Source organism: Pituophis catenifer, unplaced genomic scaffold (assembly GCF_029215685.1).
Source record: "Pituophis catenifer annectens isolate HBS135680 unplaced genomic scaffold, rPitCat1.0.hap2 SCAF_10, whole genome shotgun sequence".
Classification (NCBI taxonomy): domain Eukaryota; kingdom Metazoa; phylum Chordata; class Lepidosauria; order Squamata; family Colubridae; genus Pituophis; species Pituophis catenifer.
In genome coordinates this window covers 9,188,980-9,208,666 of record NW_027256890.1, presented here as the reverse complement: position 1 = coordinate 9,208,666, position 19,687 = coordinate 9,188,980, and the positions used below count along the sequence as shown (strand labels likewise).

General features: G+C 44.1%; 1 protein-coding gene across 1 annotated transcript; it reads right to left on the bottom strand.

The window, feature by feature from the left end:
• Positions 1–1,159: 1,159 nt before the first annotated feature.
• UFD1 (ubiquitin recognition factor in ER associated degradation 1) lies at positions 1,160–19,668 on the bottom strand. Its single transcript, XM_070950461.1, has 12 exons — positions 19,400–19,668; positions 18,473–18,605; positions 16,240–16,272; positions 14,429–14,550; positions 12,127–12,257; positions 11,006–11,078; positions 10,757–10,825; positions 9,174–9,239; positions 7,231–7,278; positions 4,995–5,083; positions 2,943–3,024; positions 1,160–1,284 (listed from the first exon to the last, which is right to left on the bottom strand). Exons 1-12 carry the CDS (start codon positions 19,400–19,402, stop codon positions 1,210–1,212), a joined length of 924 nt encoding a protein of 307 aa, XP_070806562.1. The 5' UTR covers positions 19,403–19,668; the 3' UTR covers positions 1,160–1,209.
• Positions 19,669–19,687: the final 19 nt, after the last annotated feature.

Sequence of the window (19,687 nt, the reverse complement as noted above, 5' to 3'; positions counted from 1 at the left end):
AGTGTTGCTCAAACTGAAAACCCCAATGACACTTGGGAAAGGTAGCAATAGATTTATCAGCAGTATTTGTTCGGATGTTGGCAGGGGAAATGGGCTAGGATAGCTTGCCCTCCAGGTCATCTGTATCCATCACCCCCATCACCCCCCAACCCTCCTAGGAAGGTTAAGGCAAGCAGGCCCAAGTGTTAGAGCCAAATGCTCCCAGATGGTTAGCAAGCTGCTCTTAGTTATCACTGCTTCACTTTCTTAAATGAAATATACCAATAGAAGAAAATATTTGTAGCTTAGGATTGATCTGTGGAGTCTTTGGAGCTTGGTGGGGGTTTTTGTGGACCTTTCATTACCCAACTAGGTAACAACATCAGTGCTTGGAAGGAGGAGGAGGAGGAAGAGGAGGACCGTTGGGTCCTTGGTGCTCTCTGAACTTGGTTGTTTTCCTGCAGACATCTCCTTACCCAACTAGGTAACAACATCAATGCTAGATGGGAATGGGATGGGAGAAGGAGCAGGAGCAGAAGAAGGAGGAGGACTGTTGGGTCCTTGGTGCTCTCTGAACTTGGTTGTTTTCCTGCAGAAATCTCCTTACCCAACTAGCTAACAACATCAGTGCTGGATGGGATGGGATGGGATGGGATGGGAGAAGGAGAAGGAGAAGGAAAAGGAGGAGGAGAAGGAGGAGGAGGAGGAGGAGGACTGTTGAGTCCTTGGTGCTCTGAACTTGTTTTCCTGCAGACATCTCTTTACCCAACTAGCTAACAACATCAGTGCTGGATGGGATGGGATGGGATGGGAGGAGGAGGAGGAGGAGGAGGAGGAGGAGGACTGTTGAGTCCTTGGTGCTCTGAACTTGCTTGTTTTCCTGCAGACATCTCTTTACCCAACTAAGTAACAACATCAGTGCTTGGGATGGGATGGGATGGGATGGGAGAAAGAGAAGGAGGAGGAGGAGGAGGAGAAGGAGAAGGAGAAGGAGGACTGTTGGGTCCTTGGTGCTCTAAACTTGCTTGTTTTCCTGCAGACATCTCTTTACCCAACTAAGTAACATCATCAGTGCCGGAAGGGAGTGGGGGCTTTGCTCTCAAAACTGAAATGTCTTCAGAAGCCCATTTTCATTTTCTGTTCAAATTATCAATGCGGAGAAGCAGGAATACAAACAGTCTTGCCAGAAATGCTACAGGATTATTTTATTGTCGTCCGAGCGTTAAGAGTTCAGGGTTTTCGGCCTTTCTTGCGAAGGGACTGACCTTCTCCGGAAAACGCGATAAAACGACTGCCAGCATCATCCTGAAAAAACGGAGAAAAGGTGATTTTGGACCCTAATTATTTTCTGGAATTGCACTCACAGAGTCAACAGGTCCGGCTTTCAATGCTATTCGGACGAACAATTTTCAAGCTTATGGAGGATCCAGATATTTTTTTGACAGGAGACATCAGAAAAGCTTATATAAATCATTTCTGGGGATTTTGGCTCGCAAGCTACTTAACACATTAACATCAGATTTCCGTTCATTTTTTTTTAAAAAAAATTATTTATTATTTCTTATGCCATATATCAAGACTGCCCAGAGTTTTAAGATGGGAAAGGCATCCAAATGCAATTAACAAAACAAATACCAAAAAAAAAAAAATGTGCAGAAATGAATAGATTAACGTTGGTAATTAAAGAAAAGAAAGAATCGGAGTATTTTAAAGTATGGGGGAAATTATATCAATGGTTAGAGAAGAGATATATATATATAAATTTAGATAATTGATGAATTAATATAAACATAAGAAATTTGGGAAGAATGATGTAACAATCTAAATGAAAAAATAAAGGTATGATAGAAATATAATATGAAAATGATGGAGGAGCAGAAGACACAAAATATTCACTCAGATGAAACACTGAATGATTAAGGATGTATTGTTTGTTTTTATGTTTGTTAAAAAAAACTTTTATTAAAAAAAATGCTTGGGTGAGGGTTGGACTAGAACTAGATGATCTACAAGTTCCCTTCCAACTGTGTTAATCTCTCTCTTTTATATCTGTTATCAAGACGTGTCACTGGATTAAAAAAAAAGCAAACAAAAAAAAACATTTTTTGATATATTTGTTTCTTTTTTTTCTCCCTCATCTTTTTTTCGTTTCTCCATCAAATAATATTTATTTATTTATTTATTGATTGATTGATTGAATTTCTATACCGCCCTTCTCCCGAAGGACTCAGAGCGGTGAACAGATTAAGATTTCATATACATATAATTATATATATATATATTTATAAACAGCAAATAATAAATTGAGTCAATTTAGTGTATCTGCTAAGACCTTGGCATAGAATTTAGATGTTTATGCTAGCCCTGCTTGTTGAAACAGAAAGGTCTTCAGGGCACGTCGGAAAGTGCGAAGATCTGGGATTATTCGTATTCCAGAGGGTATTTTGTTCCAAAGAGTAGGTGCCCCCACAGAGAAGGCTCTCTCCCTTGGAACTACTAGACGACATTGTTTTAATGATGGTACTATGAGTAGGCCTACTCTGTGAGAGCTTATTGGTTGGTGGGAGGTTATCGGTTGCAGCAGGTGGTCTCGTAAGTACTCAGGTCCTAAGCCATGGAGCACTTTAAAGGTAAGAACCAACACCTTGAAGCGCACTCGGAAGGCCACCGGAAGCCAGTGCAGCTCACGTAGAAGAGGTGTTACATGTGAGCACCATGTTGCTCCCATAATTACTCGCGCTGCCGCATTCTGGACCAGTTGGAGCTTCCGGGTGCACTTCAAGGGGAGCCCCATGTAGAGAGCATTGCAGTAGTCAAGTCGGGAAATATATTGCTGATGTTTGGAATGTGATGATGTATAACAGATCACAATAACCGGCTGCAACTTCTCTGGTTGTCTAGTTTGGGCAAAACTTGTTGACATTCACAATCTAGGAAAAATCCCTATCCAGCTTCACTCTCACCTCTTCTACTTTCTTGACCAGCGGCCGGGAATTTCGAATGAATGTGATTTTGCCAATTTTGAACTCGTAATTCGGGATGCCCCTGGCAAGAGGAAGGGAGAAAGTTATTCCTTTAAAAAGACAGAATTGAGGAAAAAGTTTATTGCGGTCAATTTTGCATTTCAGGGCCCCGTGTTCACATGTTCCCTTTTGTTCTAGGCCTAGATATTTAACACACTGAAAATTTTACTGTATTTTGTAAGACGCTATAAGTCAAAAGGATGCTGGCTGGCACAAGCATTTCAAAATCAACCCATTAAGCCAGAAAGACAATTGGAGGTGGAGCTCTTGCTTCACAATCAGGAGGCTGTGAGTTCGATCCTAGGTAGAGGCAGATATTTCTCTCTCTGGGCACAATGAGAATAGATCTGCCGAACAAGAACTCCGCACTGGTGACAGGAAAGGCATCTGGCCATTAAAACACTCTGCTAGCTCCATTCAGTTGCTCAGACTCCACCCCGCAAGGGATGATGGGGTCATTAAAAGATGATGATAATGATGATGATGAATCCAGAAAGACAATTGCTGGATTCTCACAACACGCTGCTCTACTCCCACCTCACCTTATTTTAGGGTTCAGCATAATTTGCAAAACTCAGCCGTGAGTTATTTCGGTTTAAACGGCTTTACAAAACCAGCCACTCTGGTTATTAATATGGTTTGACGACCCCATATACTGGATAAACCCAGACAACTATCAGCGGTCACCAGTGGTGGTCCGCAAGAAAATTTAGGTGGTCCGCAGAAAAATTATTTGCATTTTTAATATTGCACTAAATCAGGGGTCCTCAAACTATGGCCCCTGGGACGGATACGTGCAATGAACGTTTGTGTTGCTGCAGAGAGTCTCTCCCTTCGGGGTCTTTTTGTGTGGGTCAGAAATTCCGACTTGGGGTCTGCTTCGGCCTCCTGGTGTGGGGCTTTGGGCGAAGGCTGGAGGGAAGCGCCACTGGTGGCGAAGAGCCGGAGGGCCTCGTTCCAGTGGGACTGCATCATGGCCTGGAACTGGCTGACCATCTTAGCCCGCTGAGCCTCCAGGCGCCGGTACCTGGCTTTGCACTCCTGCAGGCTTTCCCTCTGCTTGGAAAGCCTATGCTCCTAGTCCTCAGTGAGGTGCTTCTGCTGAACATCCTTCTTGGTCAGATCCATTTTGAACTGGGCTGTTTTGCCAACTTTCTCGTGGTGGCTTCTTAGCTCCAACAACTTCTTCCAGTTGTGGCCCTAAGGAGCCTGGGGGGGGGCAGGCAAGGAGGGGCTGGGAGGGGAAGGGCGAGTTAAAGGCGATGTGAGTGACATTGAGTTGGCCACGCCCACCCAGACAGTCATTAGGCAAATCATATTAGTGGTCCGCGGGATTTAATATTATGAATTTAGTGGTCCTTGAGGTCCAAAAGGTTGGGGACACCTGGTTTAGATATTAAACTAGGCCAGGTGTCAGCAACCTGCAGCTCCGGAGCCACTTGCGGCTCTTTGCGCCCTCTGCTGTGGCTCCCTGTGTCGGGTGATCCCGCTACTGGCTGGCCCTACCCCTTACCCTCCCCTCCCAGTCACTCCTCGCCTGGCCTGACAAGGGCGATGGCAGGGGATGGAGAAGCGGCCAGGACAGAGACAGAGAGATACAGAGAGAGGGAGAGAGAGAGAGACATAGAAAGATACAGAGAGAGGGGGAGAGAGAGAGAGAGATGTCAAAAGGATTTTGTGGTTCCCGCTGTTTCTTAACAACTGGTTCTCTGCCCTAATGACCAGCTGGGTAGGCGTGGCTAGGGAGGGGTCATGTGACTCGTGAGAGTGAGTGACATCGAGTTGGCCATGCCCACCCAGGTTTTGTGGCTCCCGGTGTTTTCTTTTCTGTGGGAAATGGGTCTAAATGGCTCTTTTGAGTGTTTAAGAGTTGCAGACCGCTGAACTAGGCCTAAACAAAACAAGCGATGAGGAAAACCAGACCACCAGAAAAAAAAAACAATCTGAGGGAATTGTGGTGGAAGTAAAAAAAAAAAGAAAGGCCCAACTAACCGTCGAATATCTTCTGGTTTAATTGGAGACGGGCTTGGATCAACTCCCTTCTTTTTTCCATCCAACCTGTTCCCAGATCCAGAAAATGCCTTAAGAAGAGAGAAAAATCATCACTTATTTATTTATTTATTTAATGCAATTTATACGGCGCCCTATCTCCGAGGACTTAACTACAGCGTGTATCTGAAAAGGGGGGGCATCAAAACTGAACCGAATATATTTGTATCAAAGAAAAGTTGGGAGCCATTTCCCCTTTTTGCTTTTCCAGAGTCCTCCACTTACGACCACAACGGGTTCGAAAATTTCCAGACATTTCTTGAGTGAATTTTGCCCCATTTTACATGGCTTTTCTTGCCACGTTTGTTAAGTGAATCAATGAGGTTGATTAAATTACTTAAACACAGCTGAGCTCAATGTTTCTGTCGCTAAGCAAGACAGGCGTTAAGGGAGTTAAAAGATGATGATGAATGGTGCATAGCCTAGAGGTGGAGATCTCCCCTCACAATCAGGAGGCTGTGAGTTTGATCCTAAGTAGAGGCAGTTATTTCTTTCTCTGGGCACAATGAGAATATAAACTGCTGAACAAAACACTGCATTGGTGACAGGAAGGGCATCCGGCCAGTAAACACTCTGCTAGCTCCATTCAGTTCTCCAGACTCCACCCCGCAAGGAATTATTATAAGGTCGTTAAAAGATGATGATGATACAGGGAGTCCTCAACTTACAACCACAGCCGAGCCCAACATTTCTGTCGCTAAGCAACACAAGTGTTAAGGGAGTTTTGCCCCATTTTACGACCTTCCCTGCCACGGTGGTTAAGGGAATTGCTGCAGCCGTTAAATTGGGAACACCCCACTGAGTTTTGCTTGTCAGAAGGGGATCATGTGATCTTGGGACATAAATACGAGTCAGTTGCCAAGCATCTGAATTTTGACCACGTGACGATGGGGATGCTGCAACGGTCGATAAATATGAAAAACGGTCGTGAAGTCACTTTTCTCAGTGCCGTTGAAACCGAATGGTCGCTAAATGAACTGTTCTAAGTCGAAGATAATTGGGGGGGGGTTCCCACTTTTATCTTGCTTTTCGTTGAGATTCTTTCTTGCTTCTCTATTTTCTTCTCTGCCGTTTTCGAAATTTATTGAGATTTATTTATTTATTGGTTCGATTTATATGCCGCCCTTCTCCGGAGACTCAGGGCGGCTTACAATGCGTTAAGCAATAGCCTTCATACTTTTGTATATATCTGCTTAGTAGGGCTTTTGGGCCCCGCCTAAGCGGTGTTCTTTTTTATACAAAGTCAGTTTCTTGCCCCCACAAACTGGGTCCTCATTTTATCTACCTCGGAAGGATGGAAGGCTGAGTCAACCTTGAGCCTGGTGAGATTTGAACTCGCAGTAATTGCAGGCAGCTGGCAGCTAAGTGCTACTTAACAGCACTTTAGTCCACTGCACCACTGAGGCTCCGAGATCGCATTTAAAAAAAAAAAAAACACCTCGACAGAACAGATTTAAATCAGACTTTATCCCAAAGTTCCCCAAAGCCAAACCCTGAAGGAACAAAAATCGGAGCATCAAAGATCTTTTTTTTTTTTTTTGCTTTTCTTTACAGGGTTTGCAATCTGACTGAGGTAGCTTAAAATCCCAATGATTAAACCAAGTAAGTTTTATCCAGTGGTGGGATTCAAATAATTGAACAACTGTTTCTGTGCCCTAATAGATAGAATAGAATTCTTTATTAATTCTTTATTCTCTATTATTTAAGTGCGATTGGACACACAAGGAAAGCAGATGGTCTTGTGAGTATGAAATCCATAGTGAATCGCAGAGATTAATAAAAAATAATAATGACCGGCTGGGTGGGCGTGGCCATGGTGGGGGTGGCCAGGGGTGTGTGACAGGCAACGCTCCACCTCTTGCACCCCACTGGGAGCAAAAACGGGCTGCGGGAGGGGGAAACAGACGCCGCTTCTCCCGCGCCCCGTTTTGGGCCTAGTAGGCTTCCCGGCAGCCTCCTGGGAGCAAAAATGAGCCGCGGGGGAGGGGGGGGCGCCACACCCCCCGTGCTCTGTTTTTGGCCCTAATAGGCCTCCCTGCACTTACCTGGGAGCCAAAATGGGGCACGTGAGGAATCCTGAAAAGGGCGGAGTGGGGAGGGGCCAGCTAGCAATTTAACTACCGGTTTGCCCGAACCGGCTAAATCCCACCACTGGTTTTATCTCAATAAAGAGACTTACACGGAATCCCAGATCGCTCACATAGCCGCTGTGGTCTGCTTCAACATCCTAAAAAGCAAGAGGAAAAAAAGATAAATGAAGCTCTTTCATTTAGCAGCAAATATGATTAGGGGACTGGAGGCTAAAACATATGAAGAACGGTTGCAGGAACTGGGTATGTCTAGTCTGATGAAAAGAAGGACTAGGGGTGACATGATAGCAGCTTTCCAAAATCTCAGGGGCTGCCTCAAAGAAGAGGGAGTCAAGCTATTCTCCAAAGCACAAGAAGGCAGGACAAGAAGCAAAGGGTGGAAACTAATCAAGGAGAGAAGCAACCTGGAATTAAGGAGAAATTTCCTGGCAGTTAGAACAATTAATCAGTGGAACAACCTGCCTCCAGAAGTTGTGAATGCTCCAACACTGGAAGTTTTTAAGAAGATATTGGATAACCATTTGTCTGAAGTGGTGTAGGGTTTCCTGCCTAGGCAGGGGGTTGGACGAGAAGACCTCTAAGTCCCTTCTGTTATTCTGTTATTTTGTCATGGCTTCAGAAGGCAGCACAGATAAATTGGAATATTCCTCAAGAAGAATTTAGCTTTTATCAGGCTTATCACAAACTCTGCTTCCAACTTGTCTGCTGTCGGGGCAATAACCGAAGAAACAAAACCTCTACTAAAGCATAGTTTTATGCTTGGAATAACCCTGAGGTTCCCAGCGGCACAAATCAGATTAAATCAATATCTTTATTATGCTCTTTAACTAGTCTTTACAGTACCGTGTTTTCCCAAAAATAAGACCCTGTCTTATATTTTTTTGAACCCTGAAATAAGCGCTTGGCCTTATTGCCCTGCACTCAAAAGCCCGATTGGGCTTATTATCAGGGGATGTCTTATTTTGGGGGAAACAGGGTACAAGAGATATAGTTTGACACAAACCATTCATTATAGGGGAAGGGGAAAAAATCAACGATGAAATGACCTATCTAAATTAAAACTTTTGTACAATTGCATAACTTGGTGAAGGTATTTGACCCTCTGATATGTTAGTGTTAAGGTCAGCACCCCTTAAAGAAAAACAGACATAAAATTTATCAGGGTGGCCCTCATATTTGGAAATGATTGGGGTGATAGGAGCCACGGCACCAATAAATCTTTTTTTTTAAAAAAAAAATCCAGCAACCCATAATTGTGCCAGGCTGTGATGTGAAGAGAGAAAGGAGTTGAAGATCAGCTGATCCAGTGGAGAAAAAGCATCAGTCCCAGTTACATGTTTCCTATGGCTGTAAACTGAAATACTGCTGGTAAATTTCTACCGCTGCACCATAGAGAGTATTTTAACTGACTGCACCTGTGTCTGGTTTGCCAATTGCACAGTGGCAGATAGGACAGCGCTCCAGAGGGTCAACGTCATTGCCCAGAGGATCATGGGTTGCCCCCTCTCCTCTTTGGAAGAGCTTTTATAGCTCCCGCTGCCTTAAAAAAGCTCAAAACATTCTTAAAGATCCATCTCATCCTGGGTACCCTCTTTTTTTTTTGAACTATTACCATCTGGCAGCCGGTACAGGGCAATAAAAACAAGGACAAATAGGCTGAAAAACAGCTTCTATCCCAGAGCAGTAACTATATTGAATTCTACTGTATAGTGCAATATTAATGCAATATCAGGGGTTTTCAATTCAGTTGTATAGAATGTGAAGGATGTGTGTTTGTGTTTTTATTTTTAGTGTTACAATGTACACTGAAGACGACATTTAATTTTGTTGTACGATGTGCAATGACAATAAACTAAACTAAACTAAACTCTCCAAACGTTTTGAAGATGAAATGGATCACTACTTCTCTTAAGAGAAAGGGAGAGAGTTTGTGTGTGTGTGTGTGTGTGTGTGTGTGTGTGTGTGTGTATGTGTTTCTCTTGCGGGAGAAGGAAGCCAAGAGCCAACAACACCACAACAAGAAGCAACTTACAGCAGACTCCTCATGAGGCGCTTGTCTCTCGGGCTCTTTGTAACCCAAAGGTGCATCGAAGTCCACCTGCATTAAGTCAACGCAACACAAAAGTTACACCCAACTCACAATCATCACGGTACCTAGAAATCCACCCTATGTCAGGCACAAGCAATCAGACGCAGTCATGTAGAGTTTAAAGTTGCTACTTTATTGTTCTACGCCTATAATACAGGAATCTTCCTAGATGGGCAGATTTCCCCTTGGAAAAGCCATGAGGTTCAAAAGCATTCAAAGGGTGGGAGGGGTCAAACCATGCTCTCTTGTGCTTACGTAATGAGTCCAGGCTAATTCCCTATTTGATCCCTCCTTCCAGCTGGGCCAGTTGCTTGCCAACATCTTTATTACAGATTGTTTACAAACCCCGGTTTATTTAATGAGTATCTCTTCACTCATAGAGAGTTTTAAGATGCATGAACTTAAAAGGAGGCAGGGAATGCTGCAGGTCCCATCCCCGAGAGAGATACACCTGGTGGGACCCAGAAGAAGAGCCTTCTCTGTGGTGGCTCCCTCTCTCTGGAACATCAATCCCCCAGAGATTAAAATGCCCCCCCCTCTAATACTCTTCCAGAAGGCATGGTTCTGTTCTGTTGCCGGGGTGGGAGGTGGGGAGTGATTTTATTATGATATTAATTTATTTGATTTTTTAATTAGTTTTATTGTTGTAAATGTGGTTTTTGTATTCTGTAAGCTGCCTTGGGTCGCCATGGGCAAATAGGCGGCAATATAAATTTAATAATAAATGAATGAATGAATGAATGAATGAATGAATGAATGAATGAATGAATTTCAACTTCCAGAATTCCCCTCCAGCATTGCACTGCTGATTGGGGGATTCTGGAAGTTGAAGTCCACACATTTGAAAGTATATGACAGTGAGAAACGCTGATTTAGAGTCTGCTTGCTAGAAGACTTTGCAAGACCGAGTTTTGTTGTGTTAAAGTGTGTGGTGAGCAGACACGACAACCAGGGCTGGGCTTCAGATCCTTTAGCAACGGATTCGCTGTCCGGTTGCTGGGTGCGCGTGGCCATGGTGGGCGTGGGCTACTCGGCTGCCTGTACCATACCACGGTGGAGGAGTGGGGAGGCTTTTTCACCCTCCCCAGGCTCCGGAGGCTTTTCTTGAACCTCCAGGAGGGCGAAAACAGCTTCCCCGGGGGTCTGGAGGCCCTCCGGAGGCCGGAAAGGCCCGTTTTTGGACTTCCGGAAGGTCCGTTTTTAGACTTCTGGAAGGCCCGTTTTTTGCCCTCCCAGACCTTCTGCGCGGCCCCTGCACTTACCTGGAATGATGAATGGGCCGTATGGAGACTCCTGGGAGGGGAGGGGTGGGCATGGCCAGCCAGAGGTGGCATTTGGGGATTCGCCAAACCCCGGCAATCCTTGGCTAGAGGATCACCCGAACCCTGCCGAACCCCCAGGAGCCCACCCATGACAACAACCCTACCAGGCCAAAGTCTGCTTTGTTCCATTTTGGTATCGCAATGGTACCAATCTGCCCTACCAGTGGCTAAGTCAAGATGGAAGACTGTCCATCCCTGACTTACATTCATGTCACATTCAATGATGGACACAGCTTTGTCCGGCTTGGTCTCCATGACTCGAAGTTCATAGATCTAAAAGAAAGAAAGGGGGGAAGAAAGAAAGTAAGGATGAAGAACAGAGTGCGTGGAAGTTTTTCCCATCCCTTAAAAACTAGCCGGCTGGGGAATTCTGGGAACTGAAGTCCACACAATTTAAAAGTTGCCAAGGTTGAGAAACACTGTTGTAGCCTCTCCTTCTCTGCAAATAGCTACCTTTTCGTTGTAATTGATGGCGATGACGTCTCCAGTGGTGAGGCAAGCAAAATTCCGGAGCGCGTTTTCCAATCTTCCGAGAGCGTTAAGTGGAAATACGGAGATCTCCCGATCACAGTGTAAAAACATGAGAAGAAACTTTGGAAAATGATATACAAATTACTGAACGCAGTTGAATCCCCCCCCCCACACACACACACACATACAGGTAGTCCTCAAGAAGTAGTGCGGTGGCCTAGAGGCAGAGCTCTCGCCTCACAATCAGGAGGCTGTGAGTTTGATCCGAAGTAAAGGCGGATATTTCTCTCTCTGGGCACAATGAGAATATAATCTGCTGAACAAAACTCCGTACTGGCGACAGGAAAAGCATCCGGCCACTAAACATTCTGCTAGCTCCATTCAGTTGCCCAGACTCCACCCCGCAAGGGATTATTAAAAGATGATGATGATACAGGAAGTCCTCAACTTACAATCACAGCTGAGCCCAACATTTCTGTTGCTAAGCAAGACAGGCGTTAAGGGAGTTTTCCCCCATTTTACGACCTTCCCTACCACGGTGGTTAAGGGAATTGCTGCAGCGGTTAAATTGGGAACACGGTTATTAAGTGAATCCATCTTCCCTACTGACTTTGCTTGTCGGAAGGACGCAAAAGGGGAAGGCGTGACCCCAGGACACTGCAACCGTCGTAAATTTGAGTCGGTGGCCAAGCGTCTGAATTTTGATCATGGGTCCTAAGTCACTTTTTTCTGTACCTTGGTAACGTTGAAAGGTCACTAAATGAAGCATTGAAAAGTCGAGGGCTACCTGTATACATTTAGAAGCAAAGCATTCCAGCTCTAATGAATCAAGGTGATTCCCTCTTGAAGGACCACCCAAAAATTTCTGCAAAATTTTTTTTTGCAATTACTGCAGGTTCGAATCTTGCCAAGGCTCAAGGTTGACTCAGCCTTCCATCCTTTCTAAGGTAGGTGAAATGAGGACCCAGTTTGTGGGGGCAATAAACTGACTTTGTATAAAATATACAAAAGAATGAAGGCTATTGCTTAACGCATTGTAAGCCGCCCTGAGTTTCCGGAGAAGGGCGGCATATAAATCAAATTAAAAAAAAAAAAAAGGATACACAGCTTTGGGGTTGGTGATGTCGAGAAAATCGGGACTCTGTGGCTGAAATTTGGAGTAGGTGGCCACCTGGAGGTTGACGCTTTCCACTTGCACCAGGCCTCCTTCCTCCAGAAGAAGATTCTGCATCATCTTGAAGAGAAAAACAGAGTGGAAACGGATTTCATGCCAGGCCCGAAGCTCAATATGATTCACTATAAAGTTTGCAAACAGAAGTAGGAGGAACAGATAACAAATAGGATTGCAACAGCCAGAGGGAAGAAATTCATCTTTAATTTTCCCACTAGGAAGGGTAACTTCTCCCCGTGTATGTCCACTCTTTAACCAGTCCATCTACAATCCCAGATCAAATCTTTTTAGTACGGTTAAAAAAAAAAAAGAGAGGTCTCAAAATTGAGAGTGGGGGAAAAAAAAGGGGGTGAAATTGACCATGAATTGATAGGAGGCTATTGAAATTGACTATCTACCACTTTTACCTGAGAATAGAAACAGAAATAGAGACATAGGAAGAGAGGAGGAATGGAGGGGAGGAGGAAGAGGAGGAAGAAAAGAAGAGAGAAGGAGAAAGAGAAGGGGACAAGGAGAAGCAGAGACGGAAGGGAAATGGCATGGCACGGCATGGCATGGCATGGCATAGAATGGAATGCTTTATTTGGCCAAGTGTGATTAGACACACAAAGAATTTGTCTCCCGTGCAGAAACTCTCAAGTGTACATGCAAAGCAACAGAGTAATAATAATAGTAATCCTGATGCCAGTAAAAGGGGTTATAGTAAAGAAGACGAGAAGGGTAACAATAATACTCCAGACATACAACATTGGGTAAAAATAGAATAGAATAGAATAGAATAGAATAGAATAGAATAGAATAGAATAGAATAGAATAGAATAGAATAGAATAGAATATGGAATGGGAGAATAGAATAGAATAGAATAGAATAGAATAGAATAGAATAGAATAGAATAGAATAGAATAGAATAGAATAGAATAGAATATGGAATGGGAGTAGAGAATAGAATAGAATAGAATAGAATAGAATAGAATAGAATAGAATAGAATAGAATAGAATAGAACAGAACAGAATAGAATAGAACAGAATAGAATAGAATTTTTTATTGGCCAAGTGTGATTGGACACACAAGGAATTTGTCTTGGTGCACATGCTCTCGGAGTACATAAAAGAAATATATACATAGACCTCAAGACAGTACTGTGAGAATTAGATGTTCAGCAGAGTGAAGGCAAACTTTTATTTGTTCATTTGTACCCAGCCTTTTATTATTTCCACAAATAACTCAAGGAGGTGAACACATCCATCACATTCCTCATGGAGTCTGCCCTAGTGCTCTGTAAGGTTAAAGACTCGCAAAAGAATCTCCGGGAAATAAATATTTGATTGTAAAGGATTTTCAGCTGAAAGTGGTATAAGGTAAAGGTAAAGGTTCCCCTCGCACATACGTGCTAGTCGTTCCCGACTCTAGGGGGTGGTGCTCATCTCCGTTTCAAAGCCAAAGAGCAAGCGCTGTCCGAAGACGTCTCCGTGGTCATGTGGCCGGCATGACTCAACGCCAAAGGCGCACGGAACGCTGTTCCCTTCCCACCAAAGGGGGTCCCTATTTTTCTACTTGCATTTTTATGTGCTTTCGAACTGCTAGGTTAGCAGAAGCTGAGACAAGTCACGGGAGCTCACCCCATTATGCGGCGCTAGGGTTTGAACCGCTGAACTGAGGTGTACAAATGAACAAAATACATCCACCTTAAGTAATCCGCTTTCACCAATGGTTCAGGAGCAAGAAATTGGCCAAGTAGCAGATGCTCTCATTGCTATACTAAATGGTCTAAGGCACCCTGTTATTAAGCTGGTTATTAAGACCAGATGCCTGCAATTACTGCAGGGTTCGAATCTCGCCAAGGCTCAAGGTTGACTCAGCCTTCCATCCTTTCTAAGGTAGGTAAATTGAGGACCCAGTTTGTGGGGGCAATAAGTTGACTTTGTATAAATATACAAAAGAATGAAGGCTATTGCTTAGCGCATTGTAAGCCGCCCTGAGTCTCCGGAGAAGGGCAGCATATAAATAAAAATTAAAAAAAAAAAAATGGGGAGAAGATTTGGGACACGCCATGAAAACAGCATGTAAAATAATTTGACGTTGCCGAAGAGACTCAGAACGCGCTTTGTTGAGGGTTGCTAAATTAGATGCCCAGTAGACGAGTTTAAAATGGATTTTGTTTGTATTAAATCAATCTTGACACATATTTGAGCACCGTGTCTCTAATTTCATGAAACAAAACCATCTACTTACCCAGTGTGGAAGGTAACAGATGCCTTCATCAGCCACAAATTCCAGCACGCCGCAATGAGTCATCCGGTCCGAATTTTTATTCGTCAATTTAAACAACATCGGGTAGGTGATATTAAGCCGACCTGGTGGAAACAAGTAGAGAGGAAATCTACAAAGTTCATTATATCCAAGGAGACAATTCTTGACCTTGTAGAAAATCGCTAGGACAGCTAACGCCATCAGTTAGTTAGTGTTACTAAGAGGGTGGGTTTTTTTAATTTGCTTAAACTTAATTGCTCTCCTCCCTATCCCATTTCCCTCTCCCAAAGATGTCTTTGAGACCGTAGGTTGGCAGAGAGAACCTATCTTTGTGTAAAAATTGAATTCAATTTTTTATCAAAATTTAATTTCTAAGATTAATTTTTGCACTTTTTAAAATTTCATCAGTTATATTACATCGTACGCTGCCCAGAACCTCTCTTTGAGGGAGACGGGTGGTTTAGAAACATGATAGATAGATAGATAGATAGATAGATAGATAGATAGATAGATAGATAGATAGAAAGATAGATAGATAGATAGATAGATAGACAGACAGACAGACAGACAGATATAGATAGATGATAGATTAGATAGATGATAGATGAGATAGATAGATAGATAGATAGATAGACAGACAGACAGACAGACATAGATAGATGATAGATTAGATAGATGATAATTAGATAAATGATAGATGATAGATGAGATAGATAGATAGATAGACAGACAGACAGACAGACATAGATAGATGATAGATTAGATAGATGATAGATGATAGATAGATGAGATAGATAGATAGATTAGATAGATAGATAGATAGATAGACAGACAGACAGACATAGATAGATGATAGATTAGATAGATGATAGATGATAGATAGATGAGATAGATAGATTAGATAGATAGATAGATAGATAGACAGACAGACAGACAGACATAGATAGATGATAGATTAGATAGATGATAGATGATAGATAGATGAGATAGATAGATTAGATAGATAGATAGATAGATAGACAGACAGACAGACAGACAGACATAGATAGATGATAGATTAGATAGATGATAGATGATAGATAGATGAGATAGATAGATTAGATAGATAGATAGATAGATAGATAGATAGATAGATAGATAGATAGATAGATACCGTGTTTCCCTGAAAATAAGACCCTGTCTTATATTTTTCTGAACCCCAAAATAAGCGCTTGGCCTTATTTTCGGGGAGGTCTTATTATTTTGAGGGTGCGTGGAGCAAAACGGGGCTCCTCTTGCCGTCTTACCTGATTTCCAGCTCTGTCTCCCGAACCCTAACCAGAGGAAATGGCGGCGACCGGCTGCACATGCGTTTAAATATTTTTGGGGAGGGCTTATTTTCGGGAGGGGGGGCTTATTTTAGCGCATGTGCTCAAAGCCCGATTGGGCTTATTATCCAGGGAGGTCTTATTTTTGGGGAAACAGGGTAGATAGATAGATGAGAAAGAAAGAAAGAAAGAAAGAAAGAAAGAAAGAAAGAAAGAAAGAAAGAGAAAGAAGGGAGGGAGGGAGGGAGGGAGGAAGGAAGGAAGGATCGATGGATGGATACTGGATAGAAAGATAGATAGATAGATAGATAGATAGATAGATAGATAGATAGATGAGATAGATAGATGATAGAAAGATAGATAGATAAGACAGATGCTGCCAAACCAATAATTTTGGGCAAAGAGTAGGACAACAGTCTTTTAAAGAAATAGATGTGCAGTAAGAGAACATCAAGCATGAAAACACATTAAATATACACAACTTACTGAGTTGATCCAAGGCAGAGGGTGGCATAATTACTGCAGGAAAAAGACAAAAACAATTTGTGAAAAATGTCAGGAAAAACAGATATCTGCTGGCAACAACAACAACAAGAAAAAAGCAATCCTAGGACATTTAAACCACAGACGTCAACCATTTCCCCAATATTGAAGATACCAAAGAAGTGTTTTTTTCAACTTAAAAGTCTTTTCTGCGATTGTCAGGATTGTACAGGTAGTCCTCTACTTACAACAGTTCACTTAGCGACCGTTCAAAGTTACAACCGCACTGCAAAAAGTTACCGTATTTTTCAGAGTATAAGACACACTTTTTTTCCTCGTAAAAGAGGCTGAAAATTTGGATGCGTCTTATACTCCGAATGTAACCCTGCACACGCGGTGCCCAAAATGGCTACCGGGAAGCATCTGAATTTAAATCACGTGGCCATGGGGATGCTGCAGTGGTCGCAAGTGCGGGCCTGGGGTATTTGCAGGATCACCTCCTACCGGCCTCCCACCGCCCAGTGCGCTCACATAGGGCTGCCCTCCTCCTGGTCCTCTCAGCTAGACAATGTCGGCCAGCGGTCCCCAGGATGAGGGCGTTCTCTGTGGCCGCACCGACCCTCTGGAATGGGTTGTCCACCGAGCTCCAGACAGCCCCCGACCTCTGCAACTTCTGCGGCGACCTAAAGACATGGTTCTTCCACCAACTTCCCTGATCTGCCGCGGATTTTAATTTGGGTATTTGGGGATTTTAAATTTGGTTTTAATATTATCTAATTTTTACTTATTGTCGGGTTTTTCTACCGGAGAAGGGCGGCATATAAATCTGACAAAATAAATAAAATAAATAAATGTCCATAATCCACTTTTTTCAGAGTCGTCGTAACTTCAAACGGTCACGAAATGAAGTACCCAGATTCTATTATGTGGGATATCAGCTGCTATGAGCTGTTTAGGTCAAGACGTATATATGAGGCTCCCTACGAGGTAACCAGGTAAAACAGGATGTTCCCACAGGACAACAACTAAGGGACACGCCCAGTCAGTTGGCAAACAGGTATAGGAAGCACAACACGCGTGAAGAAATGTTGACTCTTTTAACCAGAGCACGAGACCAGGTTATCTAAACACATTAAAAGAGATAAATCACATTTTTAGCAAACACCGGCCTGTAAACAGATTTACAAGTTTTAGCGGCTGTATTGAGTACAAGCTGATCTGGTCCATTTTTTTTTTATTAAAAAAAAGCAAATTTAAAGCAAGGGAAGATAGAGTTATTAATGATTCATAGCCATGTTGTCTCCAGCTTTTTTTTTTTTTTTAAAGATTGGAAGCACTTGAGTTCTTTCCATAGCCGCTTGTGAAGAAAATCGTTAGAAATCAACTCCGAGAGGCTTGGAAAATAAAGCGCTTTTAACAAAAAGCCCGAAGAGGAGCTCGATAAATAACGCATGGCTATATTTCTTAAGTTCATCGGGCAGGTTTCCTGTGAAAGATGGTTCCAGAATAAAAGTGGGCTTATCCTCAGTGGTGAAATCCGAATTTTTTTTACGACCGGTTCTGTGGGCGTGGCTTAGTGGGTGTGGTGCAGCTTGGTGGGCGTGGCAGGGGAAGGATACTGCAAAATCTCCATTCCCACCTCACTCCAGGGGAAGGATACTGCAAAATCCACTCAAGGGAGAAGGATACTGCAAAATCCACTCAAGGGAGAAGGATACTGCAAAATCCACTCCTGGGGAAGGGATATTGCAAAATCTCCATTCCCTCCCCACTCCTGGGGGATATTGCAAAATCTCTATTCCCTCCCCACTCGTGGGGAAGGGATATTGCAAAATCTCCATTCCCTCCCGACTCCAGGGGGAAGGATACTGCAAAATCTTCATTCCCTCCCCACTCCAGGGGGAAGGATTCTGCAAAATCCCCATTCCCACCCCACTCCAGGGGGAAGGATATTGCAAAATCCCCATTCCCACCCCACTCTGGGGCCAGCCAGAGGTGTTATTTGCCGTTTCTCCAAACTACTCAAACTTTCCGCTACCGGTTCTCCGAACTGCTCAAAATTTCTGCTACCGGTTCTCCAGAACCTGTCAGAACCTGCTGGATTTCACCCCTGCTTATCCTCCTCTTCCTCCTCCTCTCCCCCCATCACCTATGGGCCAAAATCATTGCTATTTCAGCCTGCCAGAGATGGAAGTTACAGTAAATCAAATTGAAAAGCAAGCCAAACAGCGCATACTTTTTCCGCCCTTCTCCACATCGGATCGGTCATTAGGGCCAGCGAGCATGGAGACGGAGAAACAGCGGTATTGGGTGGAGAAGCGATTCTGGAAGACGCGGGGAATGGGGTGATCAAACATGTTGAAAGAAAACTGGAGAAAAGAAGAAAAAGAAGGAGGCGTTAAGACGAGCACAGTCTATTTGCCATAATCAATTCTCCTAATTTATGTTTTAATTTATATATTTCTAAATCTTTTACAGTTGTAAGCCGCCCAGAGTTACCTCGAGGTAAGATGGGCGGCCAATAAATTTTACAAACAAGCAAACAACCCTGGGTGGGATTTATAGCCCATGAGGCCTGCCTGCAGATAGGCAATCCACCCCGCCTGCATGGGATTTGTAGTCCACCCCACCCAGATGTGGTTTGAAACCCACCCTGCCAGGATGGGATTTCTGTACCCCACAAACCCTGGGTGGGATTTGTAGCCCATGAGGCCTGCCTGGAGATAGGCAATCCAACCCGCCTGCATGGGATTTGTAGTCCACCCCACCCAGATGTGGTTTGAAACCCACCCTGCCAGGATGGGATTTCTGTACCCCACAAACCCTGGGTGGGATTTGTAGCCCATGAGGCCTGCCTGGAGATAGGCAATCCACCCTGCCTGCATGGGATTTGTAGTCCACCCCACCCAGATGTGGCTTGAAACCCACCCTGCCAGGATGGGATTTCTGTACCCCACAAACCCTGGGTGGGATTTGTAGCCCATGAGGCCTGCCTGGAGATAGGCAATCCACCCCGCCCACATGGGATTTGTAGTCCATCCCCTGTCAGCTTTCAGACAGCCAAGCTCCTTCCCGGCCAGATGAGTCTGCATTTTCCCTCCCTGCCAACATCTGGCCCTCCCTCGACCTCTGGATGGGGAGGGGGGTATCCCGAGGCCTGTACCATGGTGGCGATGCCTCCTCCGGCCTCCCCTCCCAGCCGGCCAAGGGTCCCCCCAAAAAAACCGGCAGCCGCCGAGCCTCTTCTCCGCTCTTCGCCCAGCTAGGAAGCCTCTCGCGGCGGATGGGGAGCCGCTCTTCGGCCTAGGCCCAGGCCCAGGCCTCGCCACGCGGGGGTCCCCCAAATCCGGCCTTCCTGGCTGGGGAGCAAACGGGGATCGGACCCCCTTTCTCTCTTCGGAGTATGGGTCACTTCTGCGGGGAAGAGCAGGCAGGAAGTTTTAGTTTAAAG